This window comes from Malaclemys terrapin, chromosome 2 (assembly GCF_027887155.1).
Source record: "Malaclemys terrapin pileata isolate rMalTer1 chromosome 2, rMalTer1.hap1, whole genome shotgun sequence".
Taxonomy (NCBI): domain Eukaryota; kingdom Metazoa; phylum Chordata; order Testudines; family Emydidae; genus Malaclemys; species Malaclemys terrapin.
The window spans coordinates 12352340-12373802 of record NC_071506.1 but is presented as its reverse complement, the minus strand read 5'-3'; the positions used below and the strand labels follow the sequence as shown (position 1 = coordinate 12373802).

The 21463-nt window shown below is 43.8% G+C and overlaps 1 protein-coding gene across 1 annotated transcript in view; it reads right to left on the bottom strand.

Moving 5' to 3' along the window:
* FAM135B (family with sequence similarity 135 member B) overlaps nucleotides 1-21463 on the bottom strand; it is a 252805-nt gene that overhangs the window by 105132 nt on the left and 126210 nt on the right. The window contains exon 6 of the mRNA XM_054017181.1: nucleotides 9086-9212. Within this exon, the coding sequence (XP_053873156.1) occupies nucleotides 9086-9212 (127 nt within the window). The remainder of the gene's footprint in view (nucleotides 1-9085; nucleotides 9213-21463) is intronic.

Genomic DNA, 21463 nt, shown 5'->3' with positions numbered 1-21463 from the left:
CACTTTGAACTTTAGGGTACAAATGTGGGGGCCTGCATGAAAACTTCTAAGCTTAACTACCAGCTTAGGTCTGGTCCGCTGCCACATCCCAAAGCTAATTCCCTTCCCTCAGTAGCCTGGAGAGACCTTCACCAATTCCCTGGTGAATACAGATCCAACCCCCTTGGATCTAAAAACAAGGAAAAATCAATCAGGTTCTTAAAAAGAAGGCTTTTAATTAAAGAAAAAGGTAAAAATCATCTCTGTAAAATCAGTATGGAAAATAACTTTACAGGGTAATCAAACTTAAAGAGCTCAGAGGACCTCCCTCTAGCCTCAGGTTCAAAGTATAGCAAACAAAGATAAACACTCTAGTAAAAGGTACATTTACAAGTTGAGAAAACAAAGGAAAACTAAGACGCCTTGCCTGGCTTTTTACTTACAAGTTTGAAATATGAGAGACTTGTTTAGAAAGATGGGGAGAACCTGGATTGATGTCTGGTCCCTCTCAGTCCCAAGAGTGAACGACTTCTCAAACAAAGAGCACAAACAAAAGCCTCCCCCCCCCCCAAGATTTGAAAGTATCTTGTCCCCTTATTGGTCCTTTAGATCAGATGCCAGCCAGGTTACCTGAGCTTCTTAACCCTTAACAGGGAAAAGGATTTTGGAGTCTCTGGCCAGGAGGGATTTTATAGTACTGTACACAGGACAGCTGTTACCCTTCCCTTTATAGTTATGACAGTGTGCGAACGTGGAATGTGTGTGTTAGAAGATAAGTGTGAAGGCCATCACTGAACCAGATGTTCTAGGGAGGAACTGAGGACAGATGCAAGGGCGCCAGAAGATTACAACATGCCCCTATTGAAATGTCAGAAGAGGGCAGATTGACGACTCTAAAAGATGAGACAGGCACCTATCAATCAGAACAAGATAGCTGTGATTAAAACCAGCACGGGGTAACTCCCTAAGAGACTTGATGAAAGAATGAGAAGGACAATTTAAGAAAGCAAGCACTCGTCAAACAACAATTGATTACAGCATGACGGTGCAAAACTCATTGGTCCCAATGAAGGAAAATCACTGTATAAAAAGGGTGCCTTGCCATGAAACTTTAAGTTCATCCTGCCAAGACTTCCCTGGAGCATTGTATCGCGACCGACAGAACCCGGCTCCTACATACCTGTAATGAACCTAGCTGGCCACTATACTGATCCGGACTCTGGACTGGTAACTATAACATCGACTGGCGGGACTCTGTGTGTGTGTGTGTGTGTGTGTGTGTGTGTGTGTGTGTGTGTGTGTGTGTGTGTGTGTGTGTGTGTGTGTGTGTGTGTGTGTCTGAATGCATATGCTAATTGTTGTATTTCCAATAAATGTGGTGCATTGCCTTTTCCCCTGAAAAAGATCCCGTGTGCTTCTTATAAACATAACAACAGAACTCTAAGTATACTACATCGATACTATTACCTTCATCAACCAAACTTGTAATCTCATCAAAAAAAAGAGATTCAAAGTTTGTTTGTCAGGATCTATTTTCTTTAAATTCACATTGAGTGCCATTAACTATATTACCTTCCTTTAGTTCTTTATTAATCAAGCCACTTCATGGTCTTTCCCAGAATCTATGCCAGACTCCTGGCCTATAATTACTCAAGTCTTCCTGTTTAACTTGTTTTTTTTTTTAAATCAGCACATTAGCTTTCTTCCAGTCTTCTGGAACTTTTCCAGTGTACCAAGTTTTATTGAAAATCAACATTAATGGTCCAGCGAGCTCCATAGACAGCTCTTTTGAAACTCTTGGATGAAAGTAATCTAGACCTGATGATTTTAAAATGTCTAACTTTCGTAGCTGCTGTTTTACATTCTCCTGATATACTGGTGGAATGGAAAGCGTGTTATCAGATATGATGACTACAACATCTGTTTTTTCCCAAATGCAGAAGTATGTATTGAACACTTCTGCCTTTTCTACAATATTATTGATAATTCCACCATTTACATTTAGTAATGAACTATTGTCAGGATTCTTTTTGCTACTCATATTTTTTTTTTTAAAAACCTCCTTATTGTCCTTAACTCTGCTGACCACAACTTTCCTCGTGTCCCTTTGCTTCCCTTATCAATTTTTGAGAATTCTTAACTTTTGATTTATCTTCATTACTATCAACTTTCCCTTTCTTCCATTTGTTATATATTATTTGATCATTATTACTGATTACTTATATTACAGTAATCCCTAGAGGCTCCAATTACGATTGCAGCTCCATTGCACTGATTATGGTTTTGTTTCTGTTCCCTGATTGGATGACTTGAACTTTTATTAAGAGGAGGAAAATCAAAGAGATGTCAAGATGGCTATACAACTTATTCTTCTGCAAACACATCTACCCAAAAGTGTTCACATGACTTCTAACACCCTGAAAACAATAACAAAACAAAAGTTTGAGGGAAATGGATGAAAAGGGGTGCAAATTCAGCTGAACTGATTTCAAGGTTTTTATTTAAATGTTTCTCAGTACTATTTTGCAATATTTGGCCAGCTCTAATCAGCAAAAACCCAAAACCAACACCTTGTTTTCTTTTAGTTTCCAACTCAGCAAAGCATGTCAGCACACACCCTTAACTTAAAGCGGGTGCCTAATTCCCATTGGCCCAGATCCTGAAAAGTACTTAGGCACCTAACTTCCATTGATTTCAATGGGTGCTTCTGACTTTAATGCCATTAATCTTGTGCTGAAGTGCTTTGCTGACTTTAAATGCCTCCAGTGTCAGCCATGAGACCCACAGATCACTGTTATCTTCTATTGGCTAAGCTGGCATCCCCGGGGCTATTATGACCAATGAGAGACTAGTAACGCATGCAGCTGCACCCAACTTCACTGTTATCTCTCAGACCATTATTTTGTTTCACCTGTTGGGTCTTGTCATAGATTGTGAGCAACTTGGAGCTCCTTTGTACAGCACCTAGAACAATGAGCCCCTGCTTGGTGCCTAAAGGCACTACTGTATTATTATAAGTAACAAAAACAGAACTAATTCCTATACATTCTGCATAACTGTTATTGGCACGGTGCCTTTTGGCTAGGATGCAGCACTTGATGTCATGTGAAGATCTGTTTCCACAAAACAAGAGCAAGTGGTAGGAAAAACAGGGATTCTCTCTTCTCATTTCTCAGCCACAGTGCTACTGTCTGGGACACCGGCCAGAGGCAAAGAGTTTGCATCTAGGTGATGGATCTCATCCATTCTGGTGTTGGCATCTGTGCTGCTGTTGGAAAGGCAGTTGGCTCAGAAGCTGTTAAGAACTGATTAGGTCTCTGTTCAAGAATTTTGTTACTGTCAGTCTATGGGAATTATTGTGGTGTTCTTTAGGGATGTGGGGATAGTTTTCAACAAAGTACCACTGGAGAAAGAAAAAATGTGCCGTGGTGCCCCACAACTACAGGCAGTGATTAGTCATTTCCATTGGCATTGGCTGAGACTAAAAAAAGTTTCTTCCTCCCATAGCTCATTCCACCTAAGGGTAGAAAGCAGAAACACTTGTCCCTACCCACCTCCTTTAAGAGGCCTGAAGAACCAGCACTGAATTTTGAAGATAGGTAAAGATTTAAGTATATGCAAAAATGCATTTGATGAAGTGCCCAGTTATACAGTGGAACTATTATGAAGCTCACAACCAAGCCACATGGAAAATTGATCAACGAGTAAACACCTATTATTTCTCTTTCAACCACTCTTATAGTTGCCCGAGCTTGTTTTATCTGACCACAGGTTACAAGCACCATTGACTTGATGGAGAGACATTAACAGGGAGTAGGTTTTTTTGTGATTAATGTAAAAGACCTAATCAGTCCCCACAACCAGAACCCCCAAAATGTGGATCATTGTATCCATAACATTGAAAATCCTTTTTTAAATGAGCAAAATTGATAGCACTTGGGACTTTTTATCCACTGAGCAAGAACAACCGGCTGCTGCAGTACAAACCTCATCAATGGTCTTCAGCCCAACGTCCAGATACTAGAGTGATGAGAGCTATCTAGGTGTCTGTAGCTGTGGAAGGGTAATTTGGGAGACCAAAGACATGCTGAGTATGTCTTTGGTCTCCCTATTGACCCTGCCAATGCAATGAGCCTACATTAGGGATCTAAATTTTGGCAACCAAACTTAGAGACCTCTTGTCCATATCCGGCCCTGAGTGACTTGTCCATGGTCACACAACAAGTTAGATGGAAAGCTGGGAACAGAACTAGGGGGTCCTGACTCTTTCATTACCTAGCTTTTAACAAAGCAATGAAGCGTCTGTTAAAAAACAAAGAACAACAACAAAACAAAACACAGACATAGACAAAGTGGGGCTTTGTGTGCAAACCCTTTCAAATTTCAGGGCGAGAGGTACTATTTCTCCTTTTGCACCCCATACAACCCTCCGCCCAAATTTGGTAGCATGACAATCAATTCCACAAAGCCATGACTTCAAAAGTATTCTCAGATGACCTCACTAAAACATCTCTCATGTCTAATGGGGTGAAACAAGGCAGCGTGCTGGCACCAGTCCTCTTTGATCTCTTCTTTGCAGCCATTCTGAATTACGGATCTGGCAATCTTCAAACGGGCATGTACATAAAGTACAGAACTGATGGAAAACATTTCAATCTCCAAAGGTTTACTGCAAAGACAAAAGTCCTTCAGGAACTCATATTTGAAACCCTTTCTGTGGTTGATTTTTCTCCACTTAGTAGCCTTAGTAAAAGTGACCTACAGATTATTCTTGACAGGTTCTCAGAGGCAACTAAACAGTTTAGACTCACCACCTGCCTGGAAAAAACTGAAGCCATCTTCCAAACAGCTCCATCAAGTACTATCACTGAGCCAAACATTAGCATTGATGGTACAAAACTAAAGAACAGTCATCTCTTTACACATCTTGGCAGTACTATCTCAAGGGATGGTTCCCTGGATCAAGTACTATCAAACAGAATATGAAAAGCAAACCAGCCTTTTGGAAGAAGTCACCATAGGACACTCAACCAGCATATCATCAACCTGTCAACAAAACTGATGCTATACAATACAGTGGTGATAGCATCCCTTTTATACAGGCAAACATGGACAGCTTATCGCAGACACATCAAGCAACTTGAAAAATTCACAAGCTATCTTCACTCTATTCTGAAGGTCCACCAGTAAGACAAAGTGTCAAACATAAACATCACTGAAAGAGCAAATGCAACCAGCATGGAAGCACTGATTATCAAAGCTCAGCTTAGATGGACAGCTCATGTTATCAGAATGGATGATGACAGACTCCCCCAAAAAAGTCCTGTATGGTGAACTGAAACTGGAAAATGAACAGTCAACAGAAATACATCAAAGACTCTCTTAAGCAGAATTTCTAATCATGTGACATAAATATTGATAATTTCAAAGACACAGTCAAGGACAGACCTGAATAAAGAGCAACTATAAAGGTTGTAAGCACTTTGAAAACAGGGCCAAGCATCATGTCAAGTCTTCAATGGAAGCCTATACATTCCTGTTTGTGATCTTGCTCTTCGCAGATCCTACTGTGCAGCCAGAAGAGAACATACAAGATGCTGTGATGTCATTGTCAGACTCGATGGACATCCATACTCAGGGTAGGAGGGAGGGGGTCAATTATCAATCCACAAATCTGAACAAATCCCTAAGGATTTGGTTAAGAATCAAAACCAGAAGTGGCCTCTTTTCTGGTTCTGATTTTCACATATTTGAAATCTCATAGGAATAGCTAATGTCAAGATATTTCCACCATCTGGAATAAAAGAAAATGGGACGAGTTTTCAAGATTTTTTTGCCATCATCTTTGACCCTTAGTCCCCCAACTGGCCTCAATCTCAAACTCTGAACCTAATCCAGATCATAACACTGCTTCCCTCTGCCCACACCATGTCTAAAAGAAACAACTAATGAAAGACATTGAAGTAACCACTAAAAAATATTGCCCCTATTGCATGGCTGTTAGATTAGCTGGATCATAATACTTGTAGGAAACCATTTATAGTTCTGTGTACATATTAACTAACACTCTTTGTTTTACTGTAAATGGCAGACAATGAACAGCAATCATCCCAAACAGTCTCCAAACTCTGATGATTAAACATACTTTTCAATACCCAAAAAGCAGAGCATTAGAATGGTGTATCCTCTCTTACAGTTGCAGAAGCACGAATGGAATGGACATTTGTTAGATTCCATCATTGCTAATTAAGATTCAAATTAGCAACATCAAAAGGTGTCTGTTCTTTTAACACCAATCATTGTGGACGTATTTTAAATGCCTCCCTTTTCATATTAAAAATGTATCTGAAGTGTTGGACTGACATTAAGAAGAGAGCTAGGGGCCCAAAAATACAGAACAATTCCAATCTAAAATTAACATTCAGGGCTAAAACTCTGCTCTAAATTACACCCATGAAACTCCTTTCCACAAATGAGTCAGCTTCTGATCGCAATTACACAGGTGTAATTCCAGATAGATGCCACAGAAGCCAACGGATATACTCCAGAATTGCATCAGCATAGCCAAGATCAAAATCGTGTCCCAAGCTTGTAAACAGCCATTTTTCTTATAATACACTACAGGATCTATTGCTTATGCTCAAATAAATTTGTTAGTCTCTAAGGTGCCACAAGTACTCCTGTTCTTTTTGCAGATACAGACTAACACGGCTACTGCTCTGAAACATTGCAAAAAGGAAAAAATGTTATGAAATCTAGCAGAAAGATCCTGCAGGCACTTCAGGGTCTCTGGAGGTCTCAGGTCTCAGTTTCCTCTTTGGTAGGATTAAGTTTCCTTTATGCAGCAGGGAATATAAGAGCCCTCAAGCCCTTAACTAGTTTCAAAGGGAGAAAGGGAAAACATGCAAAATATCTGCCCTTTAAAAGGAAACAGCTGGGCTTTAGTCCTTCTTTTGCAAAGCTAACGCCTGCTTTCTTTCTTTGTGATATATTTTCTTTCTAGGTCAGCAGGTACCAGAGGCCACAGCCAGCAAAGAAGAAATGCTCAGAAAAAGAAAGGATGAAAGGTAGCAGGAAAGATGTTTGCTGACTGGCTAGAAATGAAAAGAAGAAGCAGGAAACACCAAGTTTAACAGGTGCATAATGGCAGAAGAAACCAGAATTTTCAGCACAAAACGGATCAAATGAAGCTGGAACATAACTTCAGCAGCATCTGACTCTGCAGACGGCTCGAGATGAAACTCAAAGGGTACCACTGCCCCACTTATCTCCATGGGGCATTGACTCTGAAACCTGACCCCCAACACTACCTCCAGACTCTGTGTGCAGGGGTACACACTGTCCCATCCTGCCCCTGCTGGGGTGGTGTCAGAATCCCTCAGTCTGGTAGGGAACCTAGCAGGGAACTGAAGGAGGTGGTGCAGCTGCCACCATCTTGACTGACACACCAGGGATTCCAGAGTTAAAAGCATGAGCTGCTACCGTGTAAGCTAAAGAGCCAGGGGCCTCTATCTGGGGCTGTAACCGACTCTGATCCTTCCCGGATTGGGCACAGAGGGGGACCTGGAACACCAGCTCGCCAGCTGCAGAACTTCCAGATTTGCCTGGGAGCCAGCTTTCTTGAAGAGAAATCAGAAAGGGTGAAACACGCCTTGCTGATTTATATGGCAGGTGCGGCGGCATTGGAGACTTACAGTACATTCCACTGGGAACATGAAGTTTCTGTTTTTGAAACTTTTTTTTTTGATGGAAAATTGGATTTTGCGATGAAACTGAAATTGTTCATGAAAAATATCTGCTTTTCACACCAAAAAACAAACAATATTTCATCAGAAAAACAAACACCTGAAAACCATTTCCCCGCCTCCCCACAAAAACCTGAAATATTTTTGATTTGAAATGGTGCCACCATGCCTCATGGGAGTTGTAGTTTGGGGTGCCTTATGTTCCTGTTCTCTTCTATAGGATGGGCTCTCTGGCTGGACTGCATCTCCAATGATGGATCACAGGCAAGGACTTCTATGACACACAGCCTTCCCCTCATGAAGAGAGAAAGTGGTGCATCATGGGAGATGTAGTCTGACCAGAAAGCCCAGCTCACAGTAGACAATGGGAGCATAAGGCACCAAAACTACAACTGCCGTGAGGCATGCTGGAACCATTTTGAATTTAAATATTTCAGTTTTAGACAAAAATATTTTGGCTGTTGGTATTTTGACAAGAGGACAAAATGTTCCATTGAAAATACCTCCCTATTTTTTTACAGCTCTACATAAAGGATACTACCCACTCATATATACAGTAATTTTGAAATTTCAGGCATACTTTGATCCATAGAATACCACTTGGGAAAAGTACGTTTTCTTTACAAGCAACCAACTGCCAAATGAGACCACTGAACTTTACATTACAGCCCTTGGTAACTCCTCGTCATGCAAATTTAAATAGTTAACAGATGGACTAATTAGTAGTCAAATTATCTGTATGGAGGTCTGGACCCTCTGGAAATCTTAGACATAGTCTACAAACCCTCAGGGATCTGCAGACCACATAGACCCCTGAAACGCAGTCCATGGACCCAACCACAGATTGAAAACTACTGTCTAGAACGTAACAATCCTGCTATTCCGATGCTTTTGATAGGTCACTAATAAAGCAACAAGCCTCATCATACACTGTTACTCTAGGTGCTGCTTGGAGCAAGGGGATGTGCCTACGCTGTACAGGAGGCATGGTGACTGGGACAATGCTCTGAGGCATAATTACTCCCCGGTTTCCTCCGTCCTCCAAGAGGGAATTGTAAATTGTTTCTTGTCTTTTACCAACAGCAATTCACAATACCCTCCTCAGTGGCTCAGCTACGCTGGAAAACGAGCAGAGGGTGAGAAGGAAAGACTCCATTCATTCTCTAACACCCGCTGCCCTTTTGCTCCAGGGTGGGGACTGCACACTCGGACCCAAAGTCTGGGAATCCCATATAGGGCTGTTAGAAGGGTTCTTACTCCTTCACATTCCCCTGTACCTGCATAGATAATCCAAGTCACAGTTGAGTGCATAGATGGCAAGTCAAAATGTAACCGTTCCATTGTTGCCTGCCCGCCCTTACCTCAGATGAAGTCGGTTTGCAGTAGCCAGCTCCGAACACTAGATTCTCCAATGACATACTGGACTGGTCTGGTCCTGTCTCCAGGCTGCCTTTACCCAGCCACGACCCTTTTCCTGGACGAGCAAAGCTAAAAGGAGAAACAACAGGAAAAGACACTTACTAAACGTCAGAGTTACTGAAGAATCAGTTTCTGTTCCCGCTACCCACCAGGCAGAATTTATTGCAGATTTAAGAAAGTATTTTTCACAAGCACATCGTATAATAGCATGAAATAAGAAGGGTATTAAGCCAAATTAAAAAGTCTTAGGCTTTGTTTTAAACTGATATAACAAGTCAACCCCACACATCTCACAAAGGGGAAGAATTCCATGGGACACGGGAAATATCCAATATTTGGTATCTCAAAGGGTGAAAATGAAGTTACGAGGGCCTAGAGTTTAAAAAAATGGGAGTCTAGAGTTAAGCTTCAAAAGCTGTGTTAGGGCAGCTAAGAGAATGGCCTGTTCTTCAAGCTCTAGGCACCCAATGGCTCCTGTCAATGTCAATACGACCTGTTGAGTGCTCAGCACTTTTAAAACTCAGGCCACTTTCTCAGATGTTTTAACAGATGTAGGAGCCTAAGTTTATACTCCCATTCTTTAAAATCCTGAGTGGTATCTCAGAAAGAGATGGCAGGTTGTGGATAGGTTTAGAAAGAGAAATCAGGTCAACCATGTACAACATGATGATCCAAAATGCAGGGTCTTAAATATTAACATCAACACCTGGAATTAGCTTTAAAAAAACCCAACGGGTAGATAACGATGGATTGGAAACAACTGAGTCACAAAGAAAAAAAAAACAAACCAAACCAGAACCCCATTAGATCAGTTAAGCCACACATCTTTGAACAGACTGCAGTTCCAATAGGGTTATGCCCTATTTTATTGGGAAGCTGCTTAAATCAAGGCCCAGCATCTCAGTAGATAGTGAGGTACATAAACTGCGAGTTTTAGTAATCACAGTATTTCATGCAGCAGTTCCAAAGTCCTTTCTGAGCATTCACTGGGCCCAACATAGAAACTATAATGGATTTTCAGGAGGGAAATCTCTTCTTTTGTTCTTCCACAGCGTTACCGGGGACACCTGTAGGACGTTTCAAGTGAAGCAAGGAGAGCAGCTAGAACCCCACTGCAACAATCAAGCCAGGAAAGTAACTTAGGAACTTTGAAGAGTAACTTTGGGCCTAATCCTGAAAACCTTTACTTGCACCAGCAAAAGGCAACATCTTCCTCTACTGCCATCATGGCCTGGAGTTGAAAGCTGTAATGTAATGTGAGGGGCTCCACAATCAATTGGAAAGCCCCCGAGTTATCCGCTCATCCTGTCTGGTTTTTAGTTCTTCCTTGTATGACAAGAAGCCTAGTCCATATTTATTGTTCACCTCCTTCCTAGGGATTTTGTTAATTTTCAGGGCCTGCAGCCGAGCCAGATCCCGGGGCACTCTAATGAGTGCAGCTGGCCTGTAGCAGGCTGTCTACTTGGCTACCCTGTGGATTGGCTGGAAGAGTCAGCAGACTGGCTCTTAAGCCCAGCAGCAGCACCAGCAGTTCAGCAGCTGCTCAAAGCATTCGCTCATGGCTGAAATAACTCCTACACTTGCTCCCAGTCTTACTCCTGCCCTGCCTCTGTCTTGCCCCTGCCTTATCTCACTCCAGGTAACCTGGTTCTGACCTTTGGCACTGATCATGACTTCTGATCTGGCTCTGACCCTTGGCTCTGGCATCCGGCTCCTGCTCTCACAATGAGGCGTGATGCTTGCTCTAACCACTAGCCTCGACTGCTGTGTCCTGGTCTCTGGGCACACTGTATTTTTTTCACGGGAATATGAACATCTGAGGGGTGACTTCATGCTATAAAAAGTCTCAGAACTGTCGGAGGGAAGATATCCCCAGCACAGGCATTGTGAAAGGCAGCCACTGTCTGCCCCATTAGTCCTACTGTATGGATAGTGCTCGGGATGGCGCTGAAGAGGTTGGGGCTACAGTGTTATCTGATACAGTGATGGTGGGTGGTGCTCCCACTCAGAAAGTTTGCCATGGGCAGCTGAAATCCTAAATTACCCCATGGGCCATTTTGGAATCCTGAGCTGCTCAGAACCAGGAGTGCACAGGATCAGTGTACAGCCAGCTTTGCCTCTCCTTCTCCTGGGCTGTGAGGTTTTGTACTGCATCTCTAAGGCTATGTCTACACTGCAAAGTTAAGTCGACTTTATCTAAGTCGACGTCGAGCCTTCGATTGAAGCAAGTCAATCTTGTGTGACCACACTATACTCATTGTGTCAGCGGAGTGCATCCTCACGAGCAGGGCTTGCATCGCCGCACGGAGCACTGCATTGTGGGTAGCTATCCCAGAGTGCATGTAGCTGAGTGGAATTTTGGGTTGGGGTTGTAATGCCTCATGGGACCAAAACGTTGGCGTGGGTGGTTATGGAAACATGGCGTTAGCCTCCCATGATGCTCTTACATCCCTCTCTCCCTCCCTGAAATCAATGGCAAACAAACCAAGCCTTTTTCATAAGCCTGGGTTAGCTGCACGGATGCCATAGCTTGATAAGCATGGACCCGGCTCAGCTGTATACTGTTCTTGTGAGCATTACAAACACCTCGTGCCTTATCCTGCAATATTTACATAGCCGATATGGGAGCCGCCATGCGGAACAATGTAATGCCACACAATCAGCCCTGCTGGAAGACAGAGTGGAGCAATTCGCAGTTGCTGGTGACAGTCATACATCACCTTGACACGGTTGTGCGCCATTTCTGGACCCCGGAAACAAGCACTGACAGGTGGGACTGCATCGTTATGCAGCTATGGGATGACGAGCAGTGGCTGCAGAACTTTCGAATGCTAAGGCCACTTTCCAGGAACTGTGTGAAGAGCTTTCCCCAGCCCTGAAGTACAGCCATACTAAAACGAGAGCTGCTCTGACAGTGGAGGAGCGAGTGGCAATAACTCTGTGGAAGCTTGCAACGCAAGACTGCTACCGGTCAGTGGGGCATCATTTGGAGTGGGTACATCTATCGTGGGATCTGTTGTGATCCAAGTGTTCAGGGCCAATAACAGACTTCTGTTAAGAAGGGTACTGACTCTGAGCAATGCGCAGTATATAGTGGATGGTTTTGCCGCGATGGGGTTTCTTAACTGCGGTGGGGCTATAGGTGGAACACATATCCCTATCTTGGCACCAGACCACCTTGCCAAAGAGTACATAAACTGAAAGGGGTACTTCTCAATGGTGTTGCAAGCACTGGTGGATCTCAGGGGCCATTTCACTGACATCAATTTTGTCTGTTCCGAAGCTGCAAGCAGGGACTTCCTTTCCAGACTGCAAAATAACCATTGGTGATGTTGAAATGCCAATCGTGATCCTGGGAGACTCAGCCTACCCTTTGCTCCCATAGCTCATGAAGCTGTACACCAGCAGCATGGACAGCAGTAAGGTTTGGTTCAACCATAGGCTAAGCAAGTGCAGAATGGTCGTGAAATGTGCCTTTGGACATTTAAAAGGTTGCTGGCGTTGTTTGCTTAGTAGGTTAGACCTCAGTGAAAGCAACATTCCCATTGCTATTGCTGCCTGCTGTGTGCTCCCTAATATCTAGAAACAAAGGGAGAAAAGTTTCTGCTGGGTTGGGGGGTTGAGGAAGATCACCTGGCAGCCAATGTTGAGCAGCCAGACACGAGGGCAATAAGAAGAGCACATAGGGTACGTCTATACTTACCCGCTGGTTCGGCAGCAAGCAATTGGTCCTCTGGGATTGATTTATCGCGTCTAGACAAGACGCGATAAATCGATCCCGGAAGTGCTCGCCGTCGACGCCGGTAATCCTGCTCCGCAAGAGGAGTAGGCGGAGTCGACGGGGGAGCCTGCCTGCCGCGTGTGGACCCGCGTTAAGTACCTTTACGTTCGAACTAAGATACTTCGACTTCAGCTACGTTATTCACGTAGCTGAAGTTGCGTATCTTAGTTCGAACTGGGGGCTTAGTGTTGACCAGCCCATAGAGTGTCTCAGCATCTCCATGAGGCTTTGAAAACCAGTTTCAGAAATGAGCCAGAATAATGTGACACTTATCTGTGTTGTTCCTTCCAAACGGTCCCCTCCATTGCATTTTCTTCCCCGTAAACTCCACCTCCACCAATCACCGTGTGAATGAATGAATAAAGAGCCTTGTCTCCTCAATCTGTTAAGTTTTATTATACATGCACAGACAGCAAAAAAAGGTAAGATAACCTGGGCCAAAAGGGCTGATAACACTGTGGAGGGAGAAACGAGGAAAGATTGCTTACAGATACACAGCAATAACAATAGAAGTTCTGGGAATGGGTGCCTTCAGGTTCTTGTACCCTCCCCTGGTGTTGAGTGCAAGAGATAGCAAACTCCACTCCCACCCCCCACCTCATAGTATGTTTAGAGGAGGAGGATGTAGAACTTGGCGATGATGGCAGCAGGTTCAGCATAGGCTGCGGAGGGATTCTAGCATCCAGCTGCCTTTCTTGAACCTCAACCAGATGCTTCAACATGTCTGATTGCTCCTTCATAATCCACAGAATCTCTTCCTGCATGGCACACTCCTGTTCCTTGCATGCTCTCCTGTCCATGTCCTCGGACAGTGCAATCGCCCATGCTCTTATCACTCTCGGAGGCATTAACTCATTGATCATGTCCTCCCGAGTCTTCTTTTTCCGCCTTCTAATCTGGGAAAATCTATGTCCTAGTGTGGAGGATGCGCCGACAAACAAGGTTTCAGCTGCAAGGAATGCAAAGCACAAGGGTAGCACTGACAGTGCATACATTGTTTCTGGTGCAAGGTTAATTTTTTGTTATTAAAAAAACCACCCCTCAATACACTTCACTGCAAGCCACAACATAATCACAACCACTGGCTATAGCAAGAGTTGGTTTGCTGTTCCAGCCATGGTGAGTAAGGCCACGAGGCATGGGCAAGAGGTCTTGTGCTGCTGCTTTTGTGAAAACATCCTTGGGATCCCAGGTTGGAACTTGAGAAAAGCCCCCTTTTCTCTAGCAACGCAGATGGTGCTTGAGGACAGATACCAGTGTAAAGCTCCCCAAATTGTTTGTTTGTTAAAAAAGCAGCACCAGGGGTGAACAGAGATAAACAGGAAGCTACTGCCCCCCCCCCCTTTTTTTTTTTTTAATGCTGCTTGCAAAACACAGTGATACCTTCCAGCCACAACCATGGCACATTTTGGAAAGCATGGTTGTGTGAACCATATTTCACCAAATGGGGGGTGGATTACTTGTTGAATTGTTTGCGGTTTAAGGGCTAGCATTGAAAACTTCCCCCGTTTTTCCTAGATGACGCTATGTGATAACAGTCTCCTGAGGGTAACAGAGGTGGCAAGGGAGAAGATGCTGCAAGAGTCTGGGTACAGACCTGGTCCTTATGCTGCAATGCTGTATGGTGCAATGATGCCAGCAGAGTTTATACTGAGTGGTGCGGGAAAGTCTCCTACCATGGTGGATGAAATAAGGCAGCCCTCCCCAGAAACCTTCTGCAAAGGATTGCAGAGTACCTCCATGAAAGCTTCCTAGAGATCTCTATGGAGGATTCCTGGGCCATCACAGTGCACATAAACCATCTTTTTTGGAGAGTAGCCTCTGCGTAGCTGAAGTGGCCACCAATGCCCACTACGCCTACTTTTTTGTTCAGATTAAACATAAAAAATAATAGAATGTAACCCCAACAGTTTCATTGGAAATGTTAAAAACAGTTCTTGGCTGTTGGAGAGAATGGATCTTCCACTTGCCTGCCTCACATTGTCCTCCTCCTACTCCTCCTCCTCTTCCTTGTCAACAATGTCCTCCTTGTTGTTGCTCGAGGTCGCCCGGGGCTCCAAGGAGGTATCCATGGGGTAGTGGTGCCACTGAGAACTGCATGCAGTTCATCATAAAAATGGCATGTCTTTGGGGCAGAACAACTATTCGCCTCCCTTGTCTTCTGGTACGCTTGCCCAAGTTCCTTTATTTTCACACGGCACTACTACATGTCTCTGGTGTACCCCCTTCTCCTCCATGCCCCGCGCGATCTTGGCATAGATATCAGTGTTTCTTCTGCCTGCACAGACTCTTCTCCCCACAAAGCAGTAAGATCCACCCCCTCCTGTGTACTCCATGCTGGAGCACGTTTGCAGCCTTGAATCTCCGGCGAGCTCTCCACGCTGATTGAACAGGAAATGAAAATTCAGAAGTTCCCGGGGCTTCAAAAGTTAACAGGGGAGCAGCTGTTTCCTGTATACCTGGGCGATGTGCAGTGGAGTTGAAAGTGTTCTCCAGCGCAGTCACAGCGGAGCACTGTGGGACACCTCCTGGAGGCCAATTCATTCAAATTACACAACGCTATCCCCATGTTGGCCCATGGATGTCAAATCAAGCGCTATGCCTCTCGCAGACATGGAGTACAGAAGTTGACTTTACAGGCCATTTAAGTCGCGGAAAGGTCTCGGTAGTGTAGACACATACATTATTAGATCAACTTAACGCGACTTATGTCAACCTCATTTTGTAGTGTAGAACAGGCCCAAGAGTGCAAAGCACTGAAGACACGTAATAAGGGTACGTGCACATTTGGAGCTGGAGGTGTAAATATCACCTTGAGGAGACATACCCCCATTTGCTCTGATGCAGTTAGCACATTAAAAACAGAAGTGTAGTCATGGCAGCATGAGGGGCTAGCCACCTTGAGTACATGTCTAGCAGCTTAGGCCATGTCTACACTACAAACCTTGGTTGATGCAAGTTACGGTCAGCATAAAGCCACCACAGTTAGTGTATTGCTTGTGTGGGTGCATGCTTGGTTCCTTGAGTCAGTGCTGGGCATACTCACCAGCAGTGCTTGTGTTGATGCACAATGCAATGCTCCATGGGGAGGGATCCCAACGTGCAACCTGCCAGCATCCAGCGCACTGTCATTTGGGAAGCTTGGCAATGCATGGTGGGGCAGAAACAAGTTGCGCAGGGGTGACTGGGAGCAAGGTGTCAACTTACCAGTGTGCAACTGTGTCCATCCTATGATGTCATCTAGATGCCATAACTTTTGTGCCTTTTTAAAAAATCCCATGAACCTGTGTGGTCCTCCTCGCTGTGTGCCATCTACTGGTTCAGCACGTGCAGAATGACAGTGAAATGAGCTTTTGGTAGATTGAAGGAACACTGGCATTGTTTACTCACAAGATTGGATCTCAGTGGGGAAAAAAAAAAACATTCCAGTGGTTATAGCTGCCTGCTGCATCCTGCATAATATCTGTGAAGCAAAGGTGGAACAGTTGCCTCCGGGGAGAGGTTGCGTGGATGTCCACTGAGTTGGAACAACCAGACACAAGGGCTATTAGAAGAGCTCAACATGGAGCTATACAGCTCACCGAGGCTTTGAAAGAGCACTTTAGCAGTGAGCCACAGTAATGCATTGTGGTGTACTGTGCTCTATCTGGCCTTGCTGCTTTGGCCCTGTTTGGAGATGGGTGGTGCTTGATGTACATCAATGAACATAACACTGTCAAGGCACCTATTCATTTTGTAGAGCTTGCTGTACATTTCACTGCCTCGGTGAGTTGTGTCATGTTGTACAGTAACACAAGTGGGTGCTTTGAGAACTGCAAGGCATTCTGCAGCATACGTTGTGAACTAATGATGATCAATTATTTTCCAAAGAATAGAATTTTATTCAGTAACAAAACCAGTGCAAAAAAAAAAAATCAGTGCAATTTAAAAGCAAATACATTCAAAACTTAATATAATGGAAGAGAACTTAACAAGGGGAAGGAACATTCGTGTACATTTTCCCTACATATACAGCAACTGTGGTTTTCACAGGTCAGCGGATGTGAAGCTGTGGTTGTCTGTAATGCCCCCAGGATGGAGTGGAAGGGGGTAAGGATGTGGTCCCTGATGCCAGGTGGAATGTTGAGAGGGGATGTAGGGAGGTGATGAAATGGAGTTCTCTATAGACTGCAAAGGGAGGCGAGACTGGGATTGTTTAACCTGTAGGTCCACAATCTGCAGAATGTGTGTTTACTGCTGGAGAAGCCCCATTACATCCTGGTGCATCTCCCTCTCCTTTTCCTGCTGTGACTTTCTCCTGTCTGCTCTTTCCTTCTCCAGGCTGTCTGCAATGTTCACCCTCCAGCCCCTTTGCTCAAGGTCGGATGCAGCACTGGCTTGCAGGATCTGACTGAACATGTCATTCCAAGTCTTCTTCGTTCTACTCATGTGGCTCAGGCATTCCATGGGTGTGGAGGGGGAACTGCTCAAGTCCACAATAGCAGCAGGTGCAGATTAACCGCCAAGAGGTACCATTGTCAGTACAGTCACAATGGAAAGCAAAAGTTAAGATTCAGAACTCCCTTTCCTTGCTCCCATAAAGTTTTAAACAAGACACGCTTATTGACACTTCTGCTTCAGAGTGCTTGTGCACAACACCGTTCACTGCTCCAACCATGGTGAATGTAGCACTCCAGAGGTGAGGAAAATTAGGAGGGAACTGCTTGGTTGCATGAAACTATGAGCATAGGGCAATGGCACTGAATACTGGCAACAGTTTCCCCAGGCGGTGGTGATTTTAGCGGATATCTCACTCCTGAGGGTAACAAAGGCACAGAGCACAGCTGTTGCTGGTATCCTAATGCTGTCCAGGCCCATATGCTACTAGCCTGTGTACTGCAATAGCACCTGGCAATGTTATCACTGACTGGGGTGGGAAAGTGTCTTACTGCGGAGGAAGAAATAAGGTTGCCAATGTTATACACCTTTGGGAGAGGGTCGCAGACTACTTCCACAAAAGTTTCATTGAGATCTTTCAGGAGGATTCAAGGGACATCCCTCCTCAGAGGTATCCATAGTGGTCTGCGGAGTGATGGTGTGGTCTTTGCCAAGGCATGCAGGTCTTCATAAAACAGATACGTGGTTGGGCAGTGGATTGACTGTTGGCCTTCCTGGCCTTCTGATATGCCTGATGCAATTCCTTCGCTTTCATGCGGCACTGCTGCTGGTCCCTGTCATGCCCATTCTCCTGCATCCCTCATGCGATGTGCTCATAGATGTCCACATTTCTACAGCTGCACAGCCTCTTCTCCCCACAGGCCCAGGAGATCCAATATCTTCTGTTTACCCCAAGTTGGAGTGTGTCTGGAGCGTGTAGCCAGCATGGTGAGCTGGACAATTGCACACAACAATAGAGAGCCACTAGGCGTGCTCGCCAAACTGGACAATCAGGAAAAGGCTTTTCAAAAATTTGGGGAGCTTTAACGGGGATGGGGCCTTCTGGTCTCTGTGACCCTTGTCAGTGGAGTTAACAATTGTGACCAGAGAGGTCAGTGTCAGGCATTGTGGGACAGCTGCTGCAGGACTGCTAGAGTCGACATAAGTAATGCAGTGTCGACACGCATGCTGCGTCAACCTCAATCGAACCATGTCTCAAGGATGCTGGGAGAGGGTGGTGTTCCTGCATCGCTATAATGGGGCAGATACATTGGTGGGAGACAAATTTAAGTGTAGACAAATGAATGGCTAGGTCGATGCGAGGTGGCTTACGTCGACCTAACTCTGTAGTGTAGACCAAGCCTTAGAGATGAGAATCTGAGGCACAGATAGACTCAAGTGACTAGCCCAAGGTCAGACAGCAAGTCTGTGGCAGACCCAGAAACTGAACCCAGAGTTCAGCCTTTTAACCAGGAGCCCATTCGCTCTCTCTCTCTCTGGAGCTGCCGTGATGTTTATTACATCTCCTCAAGCTTTGATATATTGCCATAAGGACACTCCATAAGGAGGAGGAGGAAACCTCATGGCTGGCCTTGTGTTTATATATTTTAACAGATGTGATTCAATCAGTTTTCTGGAGGCTGCTTCTAAGCGGTAGGCAGCACTTCAATGTATTTATCCCACCTAAAATGTGAGCTACAGAAAGGAACTCCAAAGAACAAAGGGACAAACATTGCTCAGAATCACATGACAATGGACAACAGAGTCTAGTTTGATCTGTTGAAAAGCCTGAATCACACAAAAATGTAAAAGGACTTTCACTGTATCATTCAGAAGCATAAACAAATGACACATGACTACAAAAAACCTTGATTTGAATATTATCAAAACTGAAAGACTTTGATGGAGAGAAAAGCACTTTTTAATGCCACTTTTATTTATTTATCTTTTGCTTTTACAGCAGAGAAGGGATCTGATTGTGCTGGTCTTTTGGAAATTGATTTGGGATGGTACTATAAAACCAAAATCCTTTTTCAGGAAACCAGCCAAAATGTAGCTTGTTTTCTGAGGGAAACTTAAACTAAAAAACTTGAAAAGTATAGAAGTCCCACCGAAGCCTCATGATGAACATCTTATTTGGAGACAATTCCTGTTAGCTATTATGCAGGTTCATTTTTTGTATTTCTTCTATTTGTTACATGTTAATATTACTACAAACGTCACTTGAATTAAAGTAGAACCTTTGTTGTTTACAGGTTTAACTTTCTTCCTGTTTATTAACACTGATTGAAAAGCAGAATTTCCATCCTTGGCAAATTCTTATAATTCAACACTAGATTTTGCCCCAAATTAGGACAAAAAGTTGAAACATCTTGTTTGTGTGTCTGTTTGTTAAACAGAACAAAAAGTTACAAAAAATTCTATTTGAAAATTCATGTCATTTCATTGAACTGAACATTTCATTTCTATTTTAACCTATGTCTGCCTGAGCTGTCACAGTGACATGCCCCCATTTGCTATGGGCCGGGCACCCCAGCCAGACTACAACTCCCATGATTCATCACAGCAGTTCATGTGGAAGAGAGACCATAGTCACTCATGAAAGATTTAATCCAGCGAGGGAGCCCAGCCCTTAGCAGAGAACAAAGACTTGAGGCATCCAAATTACAACTCCCCTGAGGCCCTACTATGGCTGAGGCAGATATAGATCAATGTCCAATAGACCCAACCAAAACCCAAATATTTTGATGAGATTTTCCCGCACAACATTTTGATTTTGAGGAAACTGCAGTTTTCATCAGAAAATCACTCCGGGGGAAATCCAAAACCAGCTCCAATTTGCACCTTCTGCCATTTGCTTTGAAAATCAGATCTGAACACATTCAGATAATATATGTGAATTTTGGCCCAAGCCATTACAATTGGCATGCCACAGACAGGACTGCCTAGTGTTTAAGGACTCCCCTGAATGGGAGGTGAGTAAACCTGGCCAGCTAGATCTATGGACAAATCACTTAATACTCTGCCTCAGTTTCCTTATCCGTGACAAGTGAATAACAATACATTCAATAAACAAAATCTACTTTTAAAAAAGGAATACAGTTGGTTAATTGTCACATTCCCCCCATGCAAACCCTTAAAGATAAGGAAATGCCAAGTTGTGAGACACCTCTCAATCAAACCTTAACCCCCACAGAGCACATTTCCACAGACAGACTGACTATGCATCTTCACCAGGAACTTCCTTCTGCCTCCAGCAGAAGAGGAAACACACTACACATACCCCATTAATCTCCCTCACAGTAGAACACACAACCTTAATTCCAACTCCCAGCAATCTGAGTGTTGAACATACAGGCACAGTTTAAATATTCGACCTGCTATTTATTTGTGGGGGAAGTATCAGGGCATAAATCCAATTCATGCCACACCTGTAAATCCTCACCAAGCTTTAGTGAGGCTAACGTAATTAATGGTTGTAAAGTGCTTTGAGATCCTTCGATCAGAGTGACAAATCTTATTATTTTTACATATATTTTAATGACACCATATATTCTTCCCTGGAACTTGAGAAGAGTCAGAGGTTGTAAATTGGCCTGCATTCTCCAAAGTGACTCTAAACCTTGGAGAACTTTTTGCCCAGCTCAGACTAAGTTTTGGATCTACAATAAAAACCGAAAGTCAGTATTGGTTTTTTAAACAAAAGGTTGGCACACAACTGGTCAGAATCTTTACTTATCTGATACCCCAACTGGTAGCCCTGGAGGCTGCTATCCCAAAAGATTACGATTTCAGGTAGGGAACAACCACTAGGAAGAAAATAATTCCAAACCAAGAAAAATCCTGTTTTCATGCAAATATCCCTGGAGGGAAGAAATATCATATTGACAACATTTTGTCTAAAATGAATGTTTTCCAATATTTTCTGAGGTACCTGTGGCTCTTCACTGTCTACATCCTATGTTCTCGTTAAACACAATTCACTTTAAGAATATAAATGAAATTTAAAGTGAGATAGAGAGCGAAATAAATCACCAGCTGACTGACTTTGCTACCCAGGCTTATATTTGTGGCAACTTCAATTGAGTGAGTACCCACTAGTACTCATGGGATTGTAGAAAAT